Source organism: Dipodomys ordii, unplaced genomic scaffold (assembly GCF_000151885.1).
Source record: "Dipodomys ordii isolate 6190 unplaced genomic scaffold, Dord_2.0 Scaffold55, whole genome shotgun sequence".
Classification (NCBI taxonomy): Eukaryota; Metazoa; Chordata; class Mammalia; order Rodentia; family Heteromyidae; genus Dipodomys; species Dipodomys ordii.
In genome coordinates, this window is record NW_012267271.1 from 5,633,811 (window position 1) to 5,646,354 (window position 12,544).

General features: G+C 55.0%; 1 protein-coding gene across 1 annotated transcript in view; it reads left to right on the forward strand.

The window, feature by feature from the left end:
- Prrx2 (paired related homeobox 2) overlaps positions 1–11,625 on the forward strand; it is a 22,872-nt gene extending 11,247 nt beyond the window's left edge. Inside the window, exons 5-7 of the mRNA XM_013021278.1 lie at positions 8,982–9,169; positions 10,077–10,255; positions 11,172–11,625. Coding sequence (XP_012876732.1) covers positions 8,982–9,169; positions 10,077–10,255; positions 11,172–11,307 — 503 coding nt within the window. The 3' untranslated portion in view covers positions 11,308–11,625. The remainder of the gene's footprint in view (positions 1–8,981; positions 9,170–10,076; positions 10,256–11,171) is intronic.
- Positions 11,626–12,544: the final 919 nt, after the last annotated feature.

Here is a 12,544-nt window from a genome sequence, read left to right on the forward strand (position 1 = left end):
AAAAAAAAAAAAAAAAAGAGACACACTCTGGTTTAAAGAGGTTTGCTTACATGGGATCTGGACCATTCATTGGTCTTGGCACCATGTCCCAGACAGTTTTAAGAATTTTACTTGCATTCTTTCTTCCTTCTTTTCCTCCCCCCCTTCTCCTTCTCCTCCTCTTTTCTTCCTCTTCTCCTCCTCCTGCTCCTGCTGCTACTGCAACTGGGACTTGAACTCAGAGACTCACGCTTCCTCAGCCTGCTTACTAGACTGACACTTTACCTCCAGCTTGGCTTTTGCTGATTATTTTGGGGATGGAGTCACACAGACTTTATCTTCCAGGTTAGCTTTGAACCAGGGTCCTCAGATCTCAGCTTCCTAAATCACTAGGATTACAGGTGTGAGCCGCAGCACTTGGCTACATTCATTCATTTAATTCTATCAGCACTTGGCTACATTCATTCATTTAATTCTATCAGCCTATGATAAGGCGGGCCTTGCTTTTGCCCCAGCTGCTATCAGGGAAAGCTGGGTATAGAGAGCCGCTAACTTCCTCAGGGTTGCTCAGTGGAGAAGCTGGAGTTCAGGAAGCCACCTACCTGGGCCTGGGGAATCCCCTTTCAGACTTACGTGGGTCTACCTGTTCACTCAAGTGGGGCTGTGGAAAGTGCTGGGGGGCATGAGCTATGTAGGATGAACTCCTTGGGAAACAGGCAGGTTTAAAAATCCTAGATTAAGTAAGGCAGTCAAAAGTGGGTGTGAGCTGGACCCTGGTGGCTCACATCTGTAATCCAGCAGGAAAGTCCATGAGACTCTTATCTCCAATTAACCACCAGGAAACCAGAAGTGGCACTGTAGCTCAAGTGGTAGAGTGCTCGCCTTGAGCTGAAGAGCTGAGGGACAGCGCCCAGGCCCAGAGTTCAAGCCCCCACAACCGACAAAAAAAAAAAAGGCGGTGGCTCACACCTGTAATCCTAGCTACTCAGGAGGCTGAGATCTGAGGATTGTGGTCCAAAGTGTGGGCAGGGGGGAAGTTCCTGAGACCCTTATCACCAAAAGGCTGGAAGTGGAGCTATGGCTCAAGTAGTAGAGCACCAGCCTTGAGTGAAAAGGCTGAAGGACAGAGACCACCCTGAGTTCAAGCTCTAGCAGCCCCCCAAAAAATTTTAAAAAAGAGGGGCTGGGAAGGTGGCTCAGTAGTAGAGTGCTTACCTTACATGCATGAAGCCCTAGGTTCGAATCCTCAGTACCACATAACAGAAAAAACTGGAAGTGGCGCTGTGGCTCAAGTGGTAGAGTGCTAGCACAGAGAGGCTCAGGGACAGCACCCAGGCCCCGAGTTCAAGGCCCAGGATTGGCAAAAAGAAAGAAAAAAAAAGAGCAGTCTTGAATTCAAGTCTAGGACCAACACACACACACACACACACACACACATGAGACATCTTTGTGGCCAGCCCTCTCCCTGATTTCCCAGCTGGCTGCGGCCTGGGAGAGACCCAGACACCCTAAAAACGAAAAACCTGAAAATTGGTCCAAAGCAGCAACCTACTGGTCTGGAAATGGTTGCGAGAGGCAGACCTCTGCCCCTCATTACCTCGGGGGTTCTACAATGAATCTGGCACTTGGCCATCAGCCTTCGATTACAACCAGCCGGACAGGTGTGAACCCCTTCTCAAGCAGGATTTGGAGAAGCTCTGCTCCTTTCCCTCCCGGTGACTCTGCTCCCCACTAACCCTGCACCCTGTTGTCTGGATCTTGGGGCTGGGGGTCTCGGGACTGGAGTCGGGGCTGACTACAATGTGCCAGAGGCTCCTGGAACCTTGAGCCCTGGTCTTGGTGCAGGAGGGACACGGTCAGGGGGGACCTGGGCGCCTGGGGCTGTGGCCTTCCGGGCTGCCCTTGAGGGACCTTTGCCCCCACTTGGGACTTTGCCCCCACCAGTGGCTCATGCCTATAATCCTAGCTATTTGGGAGGCTGAAATCTGAGGATCATGGTTTGAAGCCAGCCCAAGCAAGAAAGTCTTTATCTCCAATTAACCACTAGAATACCGGAAGTGGTGCTGTGGTTCAAGTGGTAGAGCGCTAGCCTATGTCCTAGCAATGTCCCTGAGAGGGGCTCTGACTTCCCCCACCATGGGGAGCCCCACCCCGCCTGTAACCCCCTGGTTTTGCTCCTTGCTGTCACCCCTTCCAGCTCTACCCAGCCTTGAGCGCTGGTGATCTGCAGGGGGGGGGAAGGAGAGTTTCTTTGATTCCCTCTCCACCCAGATTTCTTTCTATTCCCTTCTTCTGTTCCATGTAACTTTATTGTTGTTGATTTTTTTTTTTTTTCCGGTCGTGGGGCCTGAACTCTGGGCCTGGGCGCTGTCCCTCAGCTCTTCAGCTCAAGGCTAGCACTCTACCACTTGAGCCACAGCGCCACTTCCGGCTTTTTTCTTTTTGCTTATGTGGTGCTGAGGAATCGAACCCAGGGCCTCAGGCATGCAAGGCAAGCGCTCTACCACTGAGCCACCTTCCCAGCCCCCATGTAACTTTATTGAGATGTAATTCACGGGCTTCAAGCGTGTAGGGAAATGATTTCTAGTATGTCCAGGGTATTCGGTGTGTGAGCACCACCTCAATAGTTATTAATGCATTTACTTATTGTTAATTATGGGGCTTGAACTCAGGGCCTGGATGCTGTCCCTGGACCTTTTTGTGCTCAAAGCTAACCCTCTACCATTTGAGCCACAACTCCATTTCTGAGTTTTGAGTTGTTAATTGGAGATATTTTTCCCCCCTGGGCTGGCTTTGAACCACCATCTTCAGATCTCAGCCTCCTGAGTAGCTAGGATTACAGGCGTGAGCCACCAGCACCCAGCTTCCAATAGTTACTTATTTTTGGAAATACTGGGGTTTGAACTCAGGCCCCCACACTTGCTGGATGCTTCCTATATAGGCCACTCTGCCAGCCCTTTCTTCAGTGATTTTTCAGATAGGTTCTTGTGTGTGTGTGTGTGTGTGTGTGTGTGTGTGTGTGTGTGTTTCCCCTTTGTGGCAAAGAGGACTGAGATATTGCTATTTCTGCCTCCTGACTAGCTGGGATTGCTATACAGGTATATGCCACTAAGCCTGGCTTGTTCTTTGAGACAGGGTCTTGGTAATGTTTTTGCTCCAGCTGGTCTCCAATACCAATCCTCCTATCCCTGTTTCCTAAGTAGCTGGGATCATCGATCTATAAACATATGCACACTCCCAAGAAGAGGCCCCCACATTGTGGCCCTGAAGGTCCAGTAAGCATTAGTAAAAAGGAGCAGTGGGCTGGGGAGGAGTGCTCAAATGAGGCAGCAGCATGTGCAAAGGCTCTGAGGTGGGCAGGGGTGACTGTTCCCTGCTAAAGACACGCTGGCCTCTTCCTTGGGGGTTCCTGGGCATCTAGTGGCCCCATGGAAATGTGTGCAATATCCCATGCCTTTAAGAATGAGGCCCCTGGGGCTGCGAAGGTGGCTCAGTGGTAGAGCGCTTGCCTTGAATGCATGAGGCCCTGGGTTCGATTCCTCAGCACCACATAAGCAAAAAGAAAAAAAAGAAAGAAAAAAGCCAGAAGTGGTGCTGTGGCTCAAGTGGTAGAGCGCTAGCCTTGAGCTGAAGAGCTGAGGGACAGCGCCCAGGCCCAGAGTTCAGGCCCCACGACCGGACCCAAAAACAAAACAAAACAAAAAAAGAGAATGAGGCCCCTGACCTCACAGAGACTGGGGCACCGCATGGGGCTCTGGGGGACACAAGGGACCCCAGCTCCTGCCAGCCTCCAAGACCACCCCAAACTGGCTGAAGCGTCTTCCACACTGGGCTCCTGACTCTGTCCCAGGCAGCAGTGGCCCCTGAACCTGGGATCTTAACCTGCTGGCCTGCCCCCGTCCCCCAGCCCCCATCTGGTCTTTCCCCATTGGGGGAGAGGGGGTTCAGATGTCCAGGGTGTCACCATGCGCAAGTGTCCACTGCTGCTCGGGCCGTGACTGCCGTGGCCAGCCCCCTCCCCACCCCACCCATCACAAGGAGGAACTTGCTCTGGACAGCAGGGCAGACACCCGAGTCCTCATTCATTCATTCATTTGATGGTTTGGTTTACCTGTGCCAAGGAGACAGAAAAACCGTTCCAGCCACTGCAGGGCCTGGCCACGCTTGCCCTGCTATGGGTCAGAGCTCTAACCTGGAGCATACAGGACTCTGGGAGTTTGAGTGGGGGGGGGAGGACTTTCTGGGGGAGGTGACCCAGAACCCTGTGTGCGCACGCGTGCTCCATGCCACTGTGCTAGTGACTGACTCAAGAGGCCAACCCTGCATGCCCAGGACCAGGCCGCACTGCCTGCGCCTGCCCAGTCCTGCCTTCCAGCCGTGTCCCCAGCCATAAATACTTCTGCAGCCTCTGACAAAGCCCAGTGTTAATTTGTGAAATCCTCAGCCGGGTCCCAGGGAGCAGGGGTTGGCCTCGATCAACTGCACCTGGGAGGCGGGGGTGGGGGGGAAGAGACTGCTTATTTGGTTAGAATTAATGCTAATTAATAAAAGCTATTTATTTGGGTTGGATCTGGCCCCGGCCCCTGGGGTCAGGAGCAAACTGACTCTATTTGAAGCAAAAACAAACAGCGTTTCTCCACAGCTTGAGAAAGACGGGCTGGAAGAGGCTGAGTTTATTTGTCTTCAGAAGAATTTACAGTTAATTCCCTCCAGACTATTTAGACCCTTAATTACTCGAAATAAGAGAAACCAGGGGTGGGGGTGTGTGAGGGGGACTCTTGATCATTTGTCCTAGAACAGAGCTTTTAAATGTCTTTAGCTTGCAGTTGGCCAAATAAATGGTGAGTGTGAAATAATTTCATGGCAGAAAATTATACACTGGCCGTTTTGACAGGAGGATGAAATTGGGGCTGGTGTCTTGGGGGTGTACGGGAGAGAGTGCCGGCAGCAAGCGTCTTCCCTCTCAATGAATCCCCTTCCTCCCAGGTCTCCTGGGGTCTCAATGTCTGGTTCAAATAGAAGAGGTTTCACACTCTTCCTTGTTGGTAGTGCTGGTGGGGCTTGAACTCAGGACCTCATACTGTCACGTGGGTTTTTTTACTCAAGGCTGGCACCCTACCACTTCAGCCACATCCAGCTTTTTACAGATTCATTAGAGATAAGAATCCCACAGACTTTCCTGCCTGGGCTGGCCTCCAACTATGATCCTCTGATCTCAGCCTCCTGAGTAGCTGGCATTACAGGCATGAGCCACCAATGCCCAGCATTGGACTTTGGTTGTTGTTTTTTGTTTGTTGTTGTTGTTTGCCAGTCCTGGGGCTCAAATTCAGGGCCTGGGCACTGTCCCTGAGCTTCTCTGGCTCAAGGTTAGCACTCTACTATTTGAGCCACAGCGCCACTTCTGGCTTTTTCTGTGTATGTGGTACTAAGGAATGGAACCCAGGGCTTCATGCATGCGGGCAACCACTTGACCACTAAGCCACCTTCCCAGCCCTGGACTTTGTTTTTAATCTCCAAGAAAGGAGGAGCCTTTATTGAACAAAAAAGAGACTTTGAGGCTCAGGCTTGCTTGGACAGAGCAGGCCAAAAGAGCTCAAGGACAGCACCCAGGCCCTGAGTTCAAGCCCCAGGACTGGTGCGTGTGCACATGCACGTGAACGTGCACACAACGCTGACATAGCATCTTCCTCTGGAAGCCAGGGAGTGTCTGTGAGCACCATTCCATGTTGGAGTTCAGGGTGGGGGCGGGGGGGGGAGAGTGCAAAATGGCTTTCAACACCCCAGGGTTTGGAATTGCTCAGAAACTTCCCGAAAAACTCTCCTTTTTTGGCTGAAATGCCTACTGCATTGGGCGTGTGCCCAAGCAGCACTGCCTGAAGGAGGGCAGGTCTGGAGAGTGGCTGGACTTCTAGAAGCTTCCATCTCTGCTTTCTGGCTCTTGATCCCCCCACCCCCCCTGCAGCCCCCAGTTTTTGGTGCCCAGCACTGGTTTCTTCTGTGCTGGGGAGGGACACGGGGCTCCAGCCTCAATCTTCCAGCCTCCAGCCTGCATCTTCACTTCATGCTCATCCACCTCGCACTGCCCGGGGGGAAGGTCCACCCTGCAGGCCCCGCGAGCCCTGCCCAGCCCTCCCTGCCCAGCCCTCCTGCCGCTGCCGCGTTTGCAAGAATTTCCCAAAGGCTCACCACACTAAACCAGGGGTGCCGGCCTTGGTCCTCCCGCCTCCCTGCTGTTATTCTGGAGCATATAACCTGTGATAGGGGCCTGCCCTGCGTGTTGGAGGATCATTAGCAGCACCCCGACCTCTACCGTGAAACCATAGCACCCCCTCCCTGACTCTGGGCTGGGACTGTAGCTCCGTGGCTGGGTGCAGCCCTCATATGAGTGAGGGGCTCGAGTTCCATCCTCAGCATCTTAAAATAAATAAGCAAAAGCAATCGAGCAGTACCCATTGCCGGGCCTGAGGTGGTCTAGAAGTTCCGGAAGTTGTTGGGACAAAAGCCAGTACTAAGCTAGGCCCTGATGGCTCATGCCAGTCATCTTTGCTGCTCAGGAGCCTGAGATCTGGAGGATCACGGTTCCAAACTGGCCTGGGTAGACAAATCCATGAGACTCCATTTCCAAGAAATCAGCAAAATGCTGGGCTGGAGGCACGGTTCAGGTGGTAGAGAACCAACTGTGAGCAAGAAACTCCACTGAGGATCAGGTCCTGAGTTCAACTTCTAGGCACCAGTTAAAAAAGAAAAGAGCAAATACAGAACAAGGAGGGAGGGAGGGAGATGTCTTTTAGAGAAATATTCCTGAGAATGCATTGCTGAACCAAGGTGGAAGGAAATCGAATATCAGGGAAGGAAAACAGGCCAGTGGAGGCCCCGGCGTGCACGGCACGAATCCTGCCAGGCAGGCTTTTAGATTTGCACTTGTGATCTGGTGAACCATGGGGTGTGGGGCTTGGTGCTTTGCCATGATATGCAGGTTTATCACTCTGCCTTTTAAGTAAGAAAAGCAGGTACATGAGGAAGGGGGTGTTCCATGGGGATTGGGGGAATCAGGGAAGACTTCCCAGAGGAGGGCCAATGAAGAGTGGAGGCAGCGAGGAGGGTGACATATCTGCAGTTTTGCCCCTGGGCATTTATTTAGGCAGCCCTGGAGTTTCTTTTGTTTGTTTTTGTCAGTCCTGGGGCTTGAGCTCTGGGCCTGAGTGCTGTCCCTCGCTCTTCAGCTCAAGGCTAGCACTCAGCACCACTTTTTCTGTTTATGTGCTGCTGAGGAATCAAACCCAGGGCCTCATACATGCAAGGCAAGTGCTCTACCACTGAGCCACCTTCCTAACCCTGAACTTGGAGTTTGATCTCAGGGTCTTGTATTTGCTGGGCAGGCACACTCGCTGTGGAGCCATACCTCCTGCCTTCTTTTTTGTGCTGTGTGTGTGTGTGTGCGTGCGTGCGTGCGTGTGTGTGTGTGTGCGTGCGTGTGTGCTGGCAATAGGGCTTGGTGATACCCCAAGGCCTGGGTACCACCCCTATTCTTTTTCCCAAGGCTGGCACTCTACCACTTGAGCCACAGCTCCACTTCTAGCTTTTTGTGGTTAATTGCAGATGACAGTCTCTTGGACTTTTCCTGGCTGGGCTGGCTTCAAGCCATGATCCTCAGGTCTCAGCCTCCTGAGTGGCTCGGATGACAGAGCCACACCAGTCAGGCTCTGTGCTGGATATTTCTGAGATCAGATCTCGCTTGGCAGCCAGGCACCTGCCTGCACCACAATCCACCTATTTCAGGCTCCCCATAGTAGGTAGGACACAGGCTTGTGCTACCACACTGGGATCTCAGTAGAGATGGCAGTCTCACAAGCTTTTCCTGCCTAGCTGCCCTTGAACTTTAATCCCCCCCCCCTGCCCCTACCTCAGCCTTACTTGTAGCTGAGATTACAGGTGTGAGTCACAGGATACATTTCATGTGTCCATGGTGCCCTGGGAGGGACAGCGCAGGCCCAGATGATGTCCCTGGAAAAGCGGGCACCATGCCTTTGCCAGGGCTCTGTGGGGTTCTGCTTCCCAGACCTGCGCTCTGCACCACCGGCCGCAGGCCGAGCCCCGGCGGCTCCCTGCTGGGGGTCACCCTGCCCACTGCTCTCAGGCTCTTGGCTATGACGCTCAGCCCCAGCGCAATCGCCCTCCTCGGGAAAGGGCCCCTTCTCCTTGCGCTGTGTCCCTCTGAGCCCTGGCCAAACCCTGGCATGACACAGAACCCAAAGCACTGCAACATCAGACTCGGCCTGCTGATGAATTCAAAATGACTGTCCTGTCCCCAGCAGGGTGCTGGCACCGGGGCACCATGCACGCCAAAGGCTGTCCTGTGTGGCGCTGCCCTGGGACTGCACAGGAGCCTGGCCTTGGGCCAAACCCTGTGTCCTGAGCTTGTGTGTGCACCTCTGCACATGAGGGCGGCAGCGCCATCTAGTGGACACCTGTGAGCACGACTGCTCAGCATGGTGATGATTGTTACAATTCAAGAGAATTTACCAGGCACCAGCAATACAGTGTATATGCCTCAAAGCATGGATGGATGTGTGCGTGGGTGCCCGTGGTTCACCTCTGGATACTCAGGAGGCTGAGATCAGAAGATTGCTGTTTGAAGCCAGCCTAGGCAGGAAACTCTGTGACACTCTTTAACTATCAAAAAAGTCAGACATGGAGCTGTGGCTTTGGTTGTAGAGTGCCTTGAGTTCAAGCCCTGGTACTAGCCCACCCCCCAAAAAAAATGGATGGAAGGATAAGTGGATAGATGGATGGACAGAGGGACAGATGGATGGGTGGATGGAGGGGTGGACCAGGCCATGAGGGAGGGGACGAGTATAGGGGTGTTGCAGGTCTGGCTCCAAATGCGTCCGCAGCCGAAGACACAGGAAAGCCACGGTGGAATCTACTGAGTGGCGGTGGACCGTGATCCTGCAGACACCAGGGCCGCCGGCCGCCCCACTGACCCCTGTGCCTCTCCGCAGGTGAGTGTCTCAGCCCCAGCCGCGGCAGCTCGGCCAAACGGAAGAAGAAGCAGCGGCGGAACCGCACAACGTTCAACAGCAGCCAGCTGCAGGCGCTGGAGCGTGTGTTCGAGCGCACACACTACCCCGACGCCTTCGTGCGTGAGGAGCTGGCCCGGCGCGTGAACCTCAGCGAGGCCCGCGTCCAGGTGAGCGCCACCCATCCAGGGTCACCTGTGAGAGCCTGTGCCCTGCCAGGCCGCCGCCATTCACCCCAGTTGTGAAGAGCAGGAGGGCTGAAGTTCGAAGCCCAGCCTGGCTACAAACTAGCTGTGTGATCTGGGGCAGGTTACTTTACCTTTCTGTGCTCAGGCTCCTGCCTGCAGTAAACACCCGGTCCTTCACAGGGAGGTTTTTGGTTTTGGTTTTTGCCAGCACTAGGACTTGAATGCAAGGCCTGGGTGCTGTCCCTTAGCTTTTTCTTTTAAGGCTGGTTAGTTCTCTACTACAGAGACATTCTTTCCACTTCCACCTTTTGACTGGTTCATTGGAGGTAAGAGTTTCATGGACTTTCCTGCCCAGGCTGGCTTCGAACCTTGCTCCTCAGCCTCTTGAGTAGTTAGGATTACAGATGTGAGGCCCTGGTCAGAGCACATGGCTCAGGCCTGTCTGTAATCCTAGTTACCTGAGAGTTGGAGAACCAGGAATCATTTTTCAAAACCAGCCAGGGGCAGAACAGTTTGAAAGACTCCATCTCAACCATGGCTGGTCAGGCAGCACATGCCTGTTATCTCTAGCTAGGTGGTGAAGCACAAATAGAATCACAATCGAGGCTCCCCTGGGCAAAAAGCAAGACCTTACCTCAAAAATGACCAGCGCAAAACCCAGGCTGGAGGCATGGCTCAGGTTGGTAGCACGCTGACCTTGCAAACACCAGGCCTTGAGTTTGATCCTCAGTTCCACCAGCAGTATTTTTGTGCAATGCCCCAGTGTCTAGCACAAAGACTTTCCACAAGCAGTGTTCTCTGGCTTTAGGCCCAGGGTTAGTGCAGGGCCGGGACCCCCCCTCCCCTTCCCAGTCTGGCTGAGCCCGGCTCACCACACCTGCTGCTCTAGGTCTGGTTCCAGAACCGCAGGGCCAAGTTCCGCCGGAATGAACGTGCCATGCTGGCCAACCGCTCTGCCTCGCTGCTCAAATCCTACAGCCAGGAGGCCGCCATCGAGCAGCCCGTGGCGCCCCGGCCCACCAGCCTGAGTCCCGATTACCTCTCCTGGCCAGCGTCGTCCCCCTACAGGTGAGCGGGGAGCATGCGCGATAGAGAGGCGAGGCCCTCCCCGGGGTGGACAGGGGCGGGGCCTGGGGCGGGGCTGGGGCCAGTGCTGGGAGGGGCCGGGGCTACAGGGGCGTGGTCTGGGGCAGGGGCGGGGCCAGTGCTGGGCGGGGCCTGGGTGGAGGGTGTCAGCGCCCATGGGGATGTTCCCAGGGCCCTCATCCGCCCTCCAGGGGAGAGCCTCACATTCTAGCTGAGAAGGCACCCAAGTGGCCAGGCAGAAAGGAAGGCGGTGATGCAGAGAAGATGGGGGGAGCCCCCAAATCACAACCCCAGGGGTGCAGCGCCCCCCTCCAGGGCTACAGGAAGCAGTGTGGTGGGCTTGTGAGAACTCAGTCATTCTTGCAAGCATCTCCCAGCCCTGCTCTTACCTGGACAGGTGTGTTCATCCCACCTACGTCCTGCAGGCAGGCTAGGAGCATGGGAGGGCGGCAGGCTCTGTTCTCAGGAGGACCGCAGTCCAGCCAGGAAAGCCAGCAAATAAAAGGGGGGAGGGGATGCCCAGTGCTGGCAGCTCCTGCCTGTAATCCTAGCTACCCAAGAGCCTAGGATCTGAAGACCAGTACGAAGTCAGCCCACAGGCAGAGAAATCGATGACGGTTTTATCTCCAGCCAGCCACCAAAGGGCCAGAAATGGAGCTGTGGCTCCAGGGGTTGAGCACCAGTCTTGACCAAAATAGCAAAAGGAGAACAAGAGGCCCTGAGTTCAAGCCTCAGTGCCAGCACAGAAAGAGGGAGGGGTCCTTTGAGCCAGCATCACTCGGGTTGCTTCTGATCCCGTCCCCCTTCCTCCCCGCAGCCCCGCTGGGGGCTCAGGTGGGATATGGGACCATCAGAGACAGCCAGGCAGCCATAGTCCTTCTGTTTCTCTCATCCCCAGCTCTGTGCCGCCCTACAGCCCTGGGGGCTCGGGCCCGGCCGCCCCGGGGGCCAGCATGGCCAGCAGCATCGCCAGCCTGCGTCTCAAAGCCAAGGAATTCAGCCTGCACCACAGCCAGGTGCCCACGGTGAACTGACAGCCAGCTTGCCGGCACCAGCGCTGCCTCCCCAGCCTGAGGACGGCGAAGAGGGAGACATGCACCGGAAGTGGCTTGCTCCAGCCCCTGTGCCCAGAACAGGCTGTCCAGGCTCTCCTGGCCCTTGTCACCAGCCCAGCCTCCTGAGGCTTGTGGGGCCCGGACATCTAGGCAACAAGATGGTTGCCTTGACCCCTGGAGGGTCTGGACCGGAAGATGGCACAGGAGCCCACCGAGGACCCCACTCACTTTGTGTGTTAAAGCCACGAAGCTTTTGTCTTGAAGAAATAAAACCTTAAAAAAAAAAAGCCTCAGAGAGAGCTGGGCACCAGTGGCTCACGCCTGTCATCCTAGCGACTCAGGAGGCTGAGATCTGAGGATTGTGGTCTGAAGCCAGCCTGGGCAGGGAAGCCCACGAGACTCTTATCTCCAGTTAATTACGGAAAAAGCCAGAAGTGGAGCTATGGCTCAAGTGGTAGAGCACTAGCCTTGAGCATAAAAGCTCAGGGATGGCGCTCAGACTTTGAGTTCCAGCCCCAGGACTGGCACCAAAACAATAATTATAAATAAAAAAATAAAAATAATCTCACAGGCTGTGGTGACAGAAATGGAGATGGGGCTAGGACTGGGGGGGGGGGCGGGGGTCTAACCAGCCTTTAGGAGCTCCTTGGGCCCTGGGCCTGGCTCACTGACAGCCTGGAGGGCCTGCTGCCCCCCCCCGACCTGTGTAGGTTTTCCAGTAGAATCCCCTGTGAGCCCCCCAAGCCTGGAGTGGGGAGCGGGCAGGCGTCAGGACGTGTGACTGCATTCCCAGACACCGAGAGGCGGGTGGGGGCTGCAGCGGACACCAGCCACTGCTGAGGGGTCCCAGAGGCCTCTGCAGGCTCAGGCTGCCCCTGCTGAGGGGTGGCTCACCAGCAAAGTCCCAGGCCTTTCTGCTGCATTTGACCTTCCTGCTGGTGCCGTGAAGAACTCCAGTGTCGTGCAGAGATGGGAGTCGCCGTGTGGGAGCTTCTTAGTTAGGGCCTAGGAATGCCAACTTTAGAACCAGCCCGGGGTCCTGTTCCCACGGCGGCCCTGGTTCAGCCTTGGGGCTGCCAGGCTGTCAATGTAACTTCCTCCCCCTTCCCTCCCACCCCCCCCATGCTCTTGAGAAAATAAACCGGCTAATTGTTCACATATGTGGCCACCGTCTCTACCAGACAGAAAATATCCAAACATGGCCATTGGGGTGGGA